This window comes from Cibotium barometz, chromosome 27 (assembly GCF_041138505.1).
Source record: "Cibotium barometz isolate CiBa-2024 chromosome 27, ASM4113850v1, whole genome shotgun sequence".
NCBI classification, from domain to species: domain Eukaryota; kingdom Viridiplantae; phylum Streptophyta; class Polypodiopsida; order Cyatheales; family Cibotiaceae; genus Cibotium; species Cibotium barometz.
In genome coordinates, this window is record NC_141072.1 from 40,091,078 (window position 1) to 40,103,356 (window position 12,279).

General features: G+C 42.4%; 1 protein-coding gene and 1 pseudogene across 2 annotated transcripts; both read right to left on the reverse strand.

The window, feature by feature from the left end:
- Positions 1-4,084: 4,084 nt before the first annotated feature.
- LOC147623383 (uncharacterized) lies at positions 4,085-5,585 on the reverse strand. Its single transcript, XM_086821854.1, has 2 exons — positions 5,152-5,585; positions 4,085-5,051 (listed from the first exon to the last, which is right to left on the reverse strand). Exons 1-2 carry the CDS (start codon positions 5,465-5,467, stop codon positions 4,192-4,194), a joined length of 1,176 nt encoding a protein of 391 aa, XP_086677980.1. The 5' UTR covers positions 5,468-5,585; the 3' UTR covers positions 4,085-4,191.
- A 4,239-nt stretch (positions 5,586-9,824) lies between these two features.
- LOC147623384 (protein ALUMINUM SENSITIVE 3-like) lies at positions 9,825-11,177 on the reverse strand (annotated as a pseudogene). The gene is made up of 3 exons (XR_015269412.1): positions 10,880-11,177; positions 10,509-10,754; positions 9,825-10,406 (listed from the first exon to the last, which is right to left on the reverse strand). The product of XR_015269412.1 is annotated as a protein ALUMINUM SENSITIVE 3-like (transcript).
- Positions 11,178-12,279: the final 1,102 nt, after the last annotated feature.

Here is a 12,279-nt window from a genome sequence, read left to right on the forward strand (position 1 = left end):
TGGGTCGAAAATGGGTTCCATATTAGAAAATTGTAACCTTTTTTAAGTTAGAGCTTTTTTTATTAATGTCGAGTTTTTTTTTATTAATAAGTTATTTTTCAAAAACTATATAAACCTGTGAAAGTGAGTTTTAAAATTACATTTTCACGTTCATTCACTCGTGTAAGTCAATGGATGGCTAGAACTAAGCACACTGCACGCAAAACTGAGAACCCAAACGTACCGTCTGGTGCACACAACTTAATACACGCAGTAGCCGCGGCACAGGCATTTCAACAAGTGCAAAAACGTATCAAAAAGAAGCATACAAGCATGGACAGAGAGGTAGAGACCAGACAGGAAGATGTACAGCCGGATGTGTTCTCAGGACTGGACAATATTGAGGATGTCTCCAAGCAGCCTGGAGACACCGGCTCATTTAGAGCCACGCGTACACCATTCCCCCGACCTCTCTCAGAGGCTGAGCAGCAGGAGCGTGTGCTGGAAGAGCAACAACGCCAGATTGATGAGGAGGAGCATAGAAGAAGAGAGCAACAGCAAGCCCTATTCCCTCAGCAGCTACAAGAGGAGCTAAGGGTCGCATTTGAGGAAGACCAGGAAGCACTTCTGTGTATTGAGCAAGAGCAGTTTCAACAGGCTGCTGACTTCTATGAAGCAGAGGAAATAAGCCATCGTGAAGAGCAGGATAGGCTCTTAGCACAAACACTACATGAGGAACTTGAGAGGCGTCAGCCCCCGTCTCCACCTAAAAAACAAAGAATAAAGATTAGTGTCAAGAGAAAGAAGGAACGTGCAAACAGGCAGCAAGAGGTGGAGATGGAAGATGAGGATCGACGACAAGTAGAGGAGCAAAGGGAGAGGGAAAGACTGGAGCAGGAGGAGCAAAGGGAGAGGGAAAGACTGGAGCAGGAGGTGCAAAGGGAGAGGGAAAGACGGGAACAAAGAATTCAAGAAGCACGCAGATTAAAACAAGAACAAGAAAAGAAGAAGGCAGAAGCAAGTAAGAGAAGACTAAATCTAGATCCAGCCGAGCAAGAAAGGCGAAAAAAATTTAGAAATGATAGACAACCATGGGAAGAGAGGTCGCATCCACCACCACCCCCCGTAGCCAATAAGAAGAGAAGATGGAAACCAAGGACCGTGGCTCTGCGAGAAATCAGAAAGTACCAAAAGAGCACAGACCCCATCATGGCGAAGGCCCCCTTTGCAAGAGTTGTAAAAGAAGTCATCGACAAGTACAGTGACAGGGTCACTCGGGTACAGAGTACGGCACTGGAGGCCCTCCAAGAGGCGTCAGAAACAATTTTGGTCTCTCTGTTTCAAGATTCGGTGCTGTGCCATGCTCACGCCAAAAGGGTGACCCTAAAGCCTGTTGACATGGCACTTGCACTACGTTTACGTCAGGATAAAGCGCTCCATAAGGAAGGCTTTACAGGATAGGATTAAGCTTTTAGGCGGCGGCCTTTGTGCCTTTTGTAATCTCGACATTGTAATACATTTTTTTGAATCTATAAGATATTGTCAATGACTCGTTAACCAACGTATTCATTTGTTTCAACTGTTATAAAAGCAGACATTTCATTTCTTGTACTGTTGTTTGAATGAGAGAAACTGTTGATCATGTATTAAGAGCCTTAGTTAAACAGGAACAAAATTTATATTACTGATAAGGTGATTGTGAAACATTATCTTGTTATACGTGGCATTGTTGTTGGCACTGAACAGAGGATCCTTACATAGTGCAGAAACAAAATTATATTGAATTTATTTTCGGTCCGAAAAAAAGGCTTAAAGCTCAATAAGGCCTTAGAAAAGCTCAGGGACAAAAAAAAAGTTATTTGGTGCTCAAAATCACCTGGTGAAGTCTGGCATTAGATAGAACATTTTTTATAAAAGCAACAGTTTTCTTTTTTTTTATGGTTCTAGGCAGAGTAATCATCAAAATAAAGTGCACACAATGCATTTTTTTGTGAAAAAATGATCAAAAAAAGGGCTGTGCGCTACGGCGCGAATTTAAGCCTGGCCTGCAATTTGAAAGGCTGAAATTCGCGCCGTAGCGCACAGCCATTTTTTTTTAATTTTTTGACTCTATCCAGGAGTATGTGCACTTTTTTGATGAAAAATATGCTTACAAATATCAAAAAACATAAAAAATTCTGATTTTTTAAAAATTGTTCAGATTTTGTACTGCCAGATTTCAGCTGGATGTTAAGTGACATTCAAAGAACAAATATTTGATCATTATCAATGAAATTTCCTACACATTCACATGCCTGCCCCAAAAGTTTAGAGGGCACAGTGCTGACACATCAAATAAACAAGAGAAATGGTTCAGACTTCTTAGAAACATTACAATTAAAAAAGTATACATTTTGTATTGATTTCGTAGAAAGAAAATTACAAGTTCCTGAGAAGATTTCTGAGAGCTTCTTTAGCTTCGTCACTCTGTGTGGTTTTCTCACCTAGGCTATTAGCTATAATAATAGGATTGGTTACACCTTTGGAGATTGAAGTGGCACAGTGGCTTAGCACGTGGCCGGTGTAGTTGCCTGCAAATGTGTACATGGCTGCCTCCCTGCTAATAAGTATACATTTGTTTGCATTATTTGCTAGCCCATCTTCGGTGAGAACCCCACTTAGAGCTTTACACTTGATGAGCTCTGCTTGTGCCTCCTCAGAGTACTCTAAATGGATTACTCGAATAAATGATGGAGAGAGGCTAGGAAGGTAATGAATCAGGGAGGTGTCTCATCCATCGGATTGCACACGAACTCCACCTCCACGTGCAGCAAACTTGTCAAAAATATAAGCTTTCTACAAGAGAAAAAAATCAGGTGTTAGTAATAACTCACTTATAAATATGAAGGCACAACTTTGATTTAAACCCACCTCAATGTCATCATCACATTGGCTAATGCGTGGGTTGCATATGTCTATACTGCTTCCACGCTGCTCAACTGATGTATCTACAGGCAAGCGCTTATGTGGTTGAAATGCTTCTTGAGGGACACTTTCATACTCTGCTGCTACATTTTCTATAGCAACAAGAGCATTGGAAACAGTTTCCTCAATTGTACGTTCTGTATCATAACCTTGGAATGCTAGCGCTTTGGTAAGATCATGGTCATCAAAATCAATCTGTACACCTGCAGGCTGTTGCTCAAGTGTGTCTTCTTTGCAGAAACCAGACCCAATTGCTAATATGCTTAAGGCCTCATCCTCCCTTAACCCCAAGGATTTACAAATGTCATCAAGGAAAAGAAATTCCTTGTTATCCATGATGATGGGATTCAAAGTGGTTACATCCAACTCAGGGATCTCTTCCACAATTTCATCCCCTTCGAGGTCACGATGAGGCTCTTCATCCTCAGTTGACCCTTGTTGGAGAAGCACCAAGGCCATGGACGCTTCAGCTTCTTCTGAGAAAACCTCTTCCACCTCGCCTTTGGATTCCTTCACAAGAGCTACTTCCTTTTTCACTGCCTTTCCCTTCTTTTTTTCTGTATCCCTGGCTTCTTGCAAAAACAGTGCTAACGTCATATCCCATGAAAGGAAGGTGGTGCCTACATTACCAACCTGCAATTCATAAACGGTGTCATCATCTTCGACCCTATAATTGCTAGATGTAAGCCCTTTCAAAAATCGGTTGAGCCTGAATCGGAACGACTTGTCACCATGGTACAGATGCCTGATTAAGTCCACTGGAACCCATTTAGTGGTGGATTCAGGCAATTGCACGACATATTGTGCCACTACATCATTCATGTACTGGACCTGCTCTTGAAAAGCCTCTGCATGAAGGTCTATAGTTTTTTGCATATCGATCACCCCCTCAAAAATGGCGATGTTCTCACCTGCACCTGCTGAGAGCCCAATTTTCTCAAGTTTTGCGCGTAGCGAGTTAGAGCTTGAAGCCATGGCGGGATATTGAAGGGAAATAGAAACTGCAAGATCTTAAGAATGAAATGAGCTTTATAGAGCAAAACCTATTCTTATAAAGCATTCCACTATAAAGTTTAATAAATTTATAGAACATACTTAAAAATTTTAAATTTAACAAAATTAAAATCCAAATTGCAGTGAAATACAGAGGACATTGGGACTATGGTGCAATCAATAATTTTGTATTCAGAAGTACACCGCTACAAATTATCGCCCAAAATCACTCAAAATGTTACCTAAGTCTGCAACTTAACAGTCTTTCAAGCTAAGGACCCTAGGGGGCTCCAATGACACACAGAGTGTATGTTTCTCTGACCTTTGACGCATGGGTCGATTAGAAACAACAAACTTGAATTGGTTCCTTACATTAAAGGACATGACAATACGATCTCTCAACTGAGCAAAATTCCAATCATCATTAACTACCACTGTATGCTCCTCTCCTGGGTGAACTTCAATATGAAGTTCTACCTCCTCCCTAGCATAGAGATCAGAGTCCAAAGCCTCCCATTCACCATGCGAGCATTTCCACCTTCTAATAGGGTACACCATAGTTAGATTTTGCTTGCCTATCTGATACCTGCATCTTACCATTGACATTACCGTTGAGCACTTTATTACATCGCCCTTATGTTCTGCCACCTTGGTGGTCCAGTCGCCTTTTAGAAATGTATCTAGAGCTTCAAAGGCCCCATCTTTGCTTATCCACATTGTTGGGGTGCGATGGAACTTGCCTGCTTTGAAAATAGCAATAAACACATGTAAAGGCATGAAAAGAGATACACTTATCCTGTGGGATCCATATGCAGCCTTTAGGCTTGACTGAATGTCATGGAAAATCCTGCGCTGAAAGCTCTCCATTGTAGTGGGGTCTGGAATGGGCCATTCCGGGCTATTTAGTGCAGGAGGAGAAATTGGCTCAAGTGCTCCAAACCTTCCCCTCTGTGGCACAACATATGTTGCAGCAATGAAAAATACTCCTCTATTTGCAAGTTCGGAACTTGTTTCCCCAGCATACATAAGCCTACCTAGATCAACATGACATGCTTCGAAGGTCCCTGTAAAACATTCTAGAGGCTGCCATTCCACACATGTTGAAGGGAAAACATCTGCATACAATAGAATACATTGGAGTTCTTGATATTCACATAGTCTTCATGCAAGCATTTCTCCAAAGCAAAGAAACATTAAACAAGGACTGAAACTTACAGTTAGTTGGGAACCGTGGTGAGTTCTCATCTTCAAGATGTATTTGGCTTGAGGTGTAAACATGTTGCACCTTTGCAAGCCGCTTTCCATCCTTGTTGCAAACTTTGAATTCTAAGATCCTTCCTTTCCAGTGATGGCTTGTGGAAGCCATGTGCCTTCGAGGAACCTTGTGTGCACCCCTCAAACTGGGCTGCATTGTTATCCACATGAACCGCTTAAAAACGGTAGGAATCCAATAACCTTCATCATCCTGTACTGTGGAAATAGCCATGGACTCGATAGTGGATGATGGCCTGCGTACACACTGAAGAGCCATAGATGGCCCAAATGAAAAGAAAGTGAATGTTAAGAATATGGCAAAAAAGCAAATACCTGCTCAGAGACAGAGAGAGAGAGAGCTAGCTAAAGCTTCAAAGAAGTTTGCTGCAAATCCATACACACACACAATACACACACACACACACACACATGCACACACACACAGAAAGCTAAACCTTCAAAAGACAGCAAATGAGAGATTGCATTAGGTGCCTGCATGCAGAGAGAGAGAGAGAGAGAGAGAGAGAGAGAGAGAGAGAGAGAGAGTCTGATAACAGAGCTTCCTCTAGAGAGAGAGAGAAGGGCTGATAACAGAGCTTCCTCTGAGTAGCTGGTAGCAAAGAGCTTTCCTCAAAAGAAAGCTAATGAGAGATTGCATTAGGTGCCTGCTTGCACACAGAGAGAGAGAGACCTAGAGAAAGAGTCTGATAACAGAGCTTCCTCTAGAGAGAGAAAGAGTCTGATAACAGAGCTTCCTCTAGAGAGAGAAAGAGGCTGATAACAGAGCTTTCTCTGAGTAGGTGGTAGCAAAGAGCTTTCCTCAAGTTGGGGATGAAGATAGGGCTGCAAGTGAGGGTGTAGTGAGTGGTAGATGGGGAAAGTGGGTTAGTCTAAAAGGGAGGAGAGAGAAACACGCCCCTACTTTTGGAGGGAAGAGGGAAGTGAGGGGGGGTAACTTTTTGAAACTTTTCCTTTAAAAAAATATTTAAAAAAAAGATATTGAAGATTTTCTTTGCTGGCAGATCTGAAAAAGGCAAGATTCCACCTTTGACCACAAGATTTAGGGTCTTAATCAACCCAACGTTTTTGTACACATGTATTTTTCCTATTGGCCTTCACACTAATCATCTTCTTAATCTCATGGCAGCTTAAAGGGCCCCCATAGACCTCAACCTTCCCCTAATGGAACATTGATTGATGATCTCAATTTCACTTGCATCCTTAATAGTGATGTGATGAGCAGATGGGTTACAAGGTATGAGGATGCAAAGACAAAAAGGCAAGCAGAAAGATCTCTCTTTTGGAGGCAACATGGCTCTCGTAAGGCGTACACTAAGCATCTAGCAACACTTTCGAATGATATCCATGTTGATTGGTTACATGAGGAAATGGAGAGAGCAAAGAGCGACGAGGGGCTGCATATCACGGCGGAAGAATGGGAGTATGCACGAGGATACATGTTAAAGGTACATAGAACTAATGTTTTGCATTAGTTGTAAGTGATTTGCTTTTAATATTTATTCACATTGTTTACACAAATATTGCTTCTATTTTGGTCCAGTGCAATATGTTCAATGCTATATGGTGTGAAGGCAAGCATTTTCGAACACAAAGAATTGATGAAAAGAGGAATACACAAGATTGCGGTGTCTTTTCTTCACAGAGGAATGGATGTTCGGTTGATGTAGATACGAGCATGGCTTAACTAGGGCGATGACCGTTTGTTGGCATAGGTACGATCGTGTGTGGGAAAATAGAAACATGCATTTCCTTATGGAGGAACGGGCATTTGTGCATCAGGAAGGTACGACCGTGGCTAGATAGAAGAGCATGCATTCCTCAATTAGAGGAACGATCATTCAATTACAAGGAGGTACGGTCGTGGGGGTGGTGTTAGCAAAGGACATTCACTGGGGGAAAACATACATGGGCTCGTGACGGTACGATCGTTGACTTGTGGAGGAACATGTCTATGAAGGTATGGATGTACACTCATAGACTAACAGAGGCAGGTGTCTTAACTGCGCGAAAAAAATGTATCTTTTGAGACAGCCCTGCTATGAGGCTAAGAAATCAAACCAAAAAATAACGTGTATATGTATAGTGTTCTTGTGTTTTTGATCCAAGCAATGACAAATGCTTGTATCCAGAGCAGGTGCTTTGGCATGTCTCTTTTGCCTGTGTGTTGGTATGTGTGTTTGAGCTGAAGCCATGATGACAGTCTTTCTAGGAGCTTCCTAATGTGGCTTTATATCCTAACACACGGTCCTGGCAATGACAATGGCTTCAAGGTGTTCACAACTGACAATGGGAGAGGCACTTCATGGTCTCTGACTTATATTGACAGGGATGGATGTGCTGGATATGGTTAACATTTCTTGGAGTTTTGGAAGGTTTAGTTTCTTGAGGAGATGTAGGTAGTGGTGGCCTACCTATGTGAACTAGTGCTAATAGTGCTTAGCTCCATGGTGCTTGTTGGTGCTTGTGTGGCGTGATAGTGATTATTTAAAAATCTCAATATTGAGTCTTAAAGCAAAAAAACCTTAGTCACTAATCCAGGCAAGATAGGCGGACAGGATGGTGCACTGCTACATGACGAACGCGTGGAAAAAGATGATGATCGAGATGATGGTCGAGATGATGATGATGATGAAGCTCATGGCCATGGGTATATTTAGGCTGATATGGTATAAGGCAAGTATGGGAAGCTTGTGGGCTGCCAACTATGGACGACATGGCTGCACAGGCATGGTGACTGGATATTGGACCTTTTCGGAAAGATTATGGGGACTCATTGGCAAGGCAATGGCGCTGGCATGGCCTGGGCTGATCACGACAAGGGCTGGCAGCAAGCATGAGTGTGCCACTTGGCATTTGCCATATCCTTTCATATGAGAAGGGCGCAAGCAAACCGAGACAACAGAAGGTTATAAAAGGAGTTCAAGGGGGTGGTGTTGAGGGCCTTTTTTGGCCGTTGATGTGAAGGAGATGCTGCTAAAATATTGAGCAGAGCATATATAGTATAGACTTGAACAGCTCGTGATGATGTGGAGGAAAGTGAAGTATAAAGATTCTTCATGCTGTTAGCTTTGAAGACCTTTACCAAACTCATTGAAGGCTAAGATGTTGCTGAGTCAAGATGGTGGACCTTCCAAGTAACCATTGTTGAAGATTGAGGCACCAAGAAACATTTCCATCTTGGAAGCTAGTGAAGATCATGAAGCCTCTTGCATGAAATCTCAAGAAGTCTCTTGCATGAAATCTCAAGACTACACTGTGGCATTCGTGTGGTTTTCTATACTCGTTCTCACAAGACCTTAACCATCAAGGAGTGACGAGCTAACATTCGAAAGCTTGACCTCTCACATGTAATGGCAACATAATGACTGATCCTAAGCTTGGATATTTTGTGTGTGAGAGTAATGTTTCTGAATGTTGCTAGTTCCATTTTCTTTTATCCAAGACAGAGTTCAAGAATAAGAAGAGGCAAGAAAGGGAACATCATCTACAAACACACATACAATCAAGTAAGCATACATGCATCAACACACAAGCTCACCACCATAGCCACAAAAGAGAGAAAAGAAGAAGACTCAATTGTGATAATGGGATTGTATATCCCATTATCATATTTCATAAGTCTTTTTACAATGGCCGACCGACCATTTAACAATTGGGGACCCAAAATTGGTTCTCTAACTCTCTTTACACCTAGGCTTTTGTTGCACATGGTCGTCCTTACACGTGTCCTAAACTTGATCATCCTATATCTTCTTACATGAAACGTTTAATGCAGTTTTGAATAAAAACTAATGACATGAAGCTTAACCACGCTTAGAATAATGTTAATCATTGTGATTAACATGTTTCCTTACAATTGAATTTGCATGAATCCTCATCATGGCATCGATGGAGTAACTACACATTACCATGTCATGAGCTCAACAATAAATATCTTACAAATCACTTCAATAACGAGACTCACCACAATTCATACATTGGATCGCATCTTTGTGAACACCCCTAAATAGCATGCACAATTCATTGACACACGCATATATGCACTCATAATCTATACAAACCACCATCACTTTCCAAGATTATTTATAGAGTTCATAATACATTGTAAACCATAAAAGATGGACACTCAACCAAAGAGGCTTGTAACACTAGCATTGTTACATGGTTTGCGAGTTAAGCAGTTTCAAGGTCACATCAAGCACCTTGCCCGTGGATAAATTCTCCTTGCCTTCATGTGACAAAAATAAAGGCGATTCTTGATCATGTGGGGGTTCTTTGCTCAAGATATCATTCACACCAAAATTGCCTTGGTCTCTAAATTGTCTCTAATCATCCACTTGTGACAGAGTAATGACGCATTGAATCTCTTATTCTATGAGTCTCTTGATTGCCATCCATAAACTAGTACACAATCTTATAAATAGCACAATCAAATGTATACGTGGAAGAAAAATTGAATATATGATGCTCATCAAAGCATTAGGATGCCTTATTTCTTTGAATCGACCATAATCCTGTACGTGCTTTCGTCTCATAAAATGCACATTATACAGGGTGGTTCATCTTTGAGCAATACCCGAGGTGACGATCTCGACGATAAAGGTCGTAAGAGAAAAAAAAATGGAGTTTGGGAATAACATTACAAAGAAAGGCTTTGCAGTAAATCATAATAGCAAGGCAATACAAAGCCGGATAATTTCTTTATGAATCTCAGTAAGATTATGATGTTTTAGAATCCCTGTCGGGATATAGGCCGATTCCAAATTTTGTTTTATGAAAATAGAGTCTAGACAAACACAGTATCTATTGGACACTGGCCAGTGGCCCCCTTGGCGTATGAAGCTCGAGGGCGGTTATTAAGCTCGTCACAAACGAGGTTTAATCCGCTACAAAGACGTTGGCTCGAAGTTGGGCCGTCTCAGTGAAGAAGAGGCGCCAGCTGAAGTGGGCGGCCGCCACACCACTCAGGACGGATGCGCAAAGCAGCGTGTTCATGAGTAGGATCTGCAGCACGATGGCCTGGAGTGGGGATGCCCCAGCGATGATCATGCCTCTGTCATGGCCCCCGGCAGGCTCACCAGCCCAAACGTCTTGGCAGTATCCAGCACGGGAGCCAGGGCTATCACCTGCGCCCCCCTCATGCTCTCCCAACAAGCCTGCTTTGGCGTTGCCCCCAGCGCTAGTGCTGCCTCCACCTACCATTGAACAACCATCCAAGCATTACCGTATATTGAGACAGGCTGTAAGTATAGTCTTCAATCTTCCCAAGCTACTGATCATAGCAACCGAGAGCATACCAAGTTCTTTTTGAGTTTCAAGTCGTCCCGCAGGCGTTTCAAGGTGACTCCGGTAACGGCCATGGCTCTCCCCACCGTGAGACCAGCCACAGGGATGATGTTTCGCGGGGTGAGCGGGAAAACCTTCAATAGTAGCAGCAGGGACATGGTGCTCAATGTTCCCACCAAAATGGAAGCCCCAGCTACGTAGTGCCCTTTGGGCACATGCTTTGCTCGACGTCCGGCGGTATAGCCACCAATCACCACCTACACAGAAGCGCCGCTCGAACAATAACAGCACGTGTATACGGCGAATGCGCAAATTAGCTTAGATCTCTCTCTCTCTCACACACACACATTACTCAGAGCAACAAACCAAAGTAAAGGCTCACAGCGAGGATGTAGGGGAAAAGAGTCCAGGCGAGGGAGCGCTGCGAGAAGATGAACTGCAGCACGAAGCCAACCAAGAAGAGCTGGGAGATGGGTCGCACAAAGGAGAGGACGAGGTCGCGCGCCATGCCAAGCCCCTGCAGGTGGGAGACCACGAGCGCCACTAAGAAGACCAGCGTGGAAGCGGCTAGCGCCCAGCCGTCGCCATCTTGGGGACCAGCGCTCCCGCTTGGACTTGGAGCCGGGGCTTCCATTGCCAGTAACTGATGGTGCAGTGTGCGATGAATGCAGTTTGCAGGGCAAACACCTAACAATTTACTGGCACTGTCCGTGTTCTAGTACAACGTGAAAACCACCTCGAGTTATACAAGCCCATTTATTATTGCCCATAGAATAGCTTTCCGATATTTTATTTTTTTCGAACATGGTAAGCTCCTTTTCGTAGCTTGATTGCAGGCCAAAATTTGAGGGGTTGTTTTGCCTCTCAAGGCGGTTTTTGCCTGTCAAAAACGGTAGAAATTTTATTCAATATGTCATAAGTTGTTTTTCACTATATACTACTCTAAATTACCCTTCATTGGCATTTCTTAAAAGATTGCTTTTCATTTTTTCTTGTTATATATTCATATGTATCTATATTGATAAAATTATTATATACATTGTTACTAGTATAAATTGTGATCTTATATACATATACATATATATATTATAATAAAATTAAATATAAGTTTCATTATTTGCATGTCCATCATAAAAACTACCATCATCTAACCCTCTTACATACATATATTATAATAAAATTTAATTTGAGTTTCTTTCATTGCATTTCCATAATAAGAGCTCTCCTCCTTGTGAGGCTTCACTACATTGAGAACCTAACCCTAACCAAGTCTCCTCTCCCTCCCTCCCCTTGCCTAGGCAACCCATTTATATCACTCCCTTTCATCCCTGCAAAGTGGGGATGCATGGTGGATCTCACATGGTGGTGGGTTGTGTTGTGTAATGCAGGTGCAATTCCAGATGTAGGGCGAGGCAAAGCCCCTATATTGTGAAAGGCAAGGTCATAAAGGCTGTTGGTGTTGTAACCAATAGTGCAATGTGCAATGAATGCAGTTTTCAGGGCAAAACAAAGAAGAACACGATGTACACCTAACAATTTAACTGGAACTATCCATGTTCTAGTACAACGTGAAAACCACCTCGAGTTATACAAGCCCATTTATTGTCCATAGAATAGCTTTTGGATATTTTATGTTTTTCGAACATGATAACATTCAAGCTCATAGCTTGGGCGGGGAGATTGCAAGCCAAAATTTGAGTGGTGTTTTGCTTGTCAAGTGTGTTTTTGCCTGTCAAAAACGGTAGAAATTTTATTTAGCATGCCAAAAACCATCAAATGTGT

Excerpts from the sequence above, each read along its gene's own strand:
- LOC147623383 (XM_086821854.1), bottom strand. The coding sequence starts at position 5,467 with ATGGCTCTTCAGTGTGTACGCAGGCCATCATCCACTATCGAGTCCATG. Across the intron at positions 5,052-5,151 it reads ACCACGGTTCCCAACTAACT|ATGTTTTCCCTTCAACATGT; the intron begins GTAAGTTTCAGT and ends TATTGTATGCAG.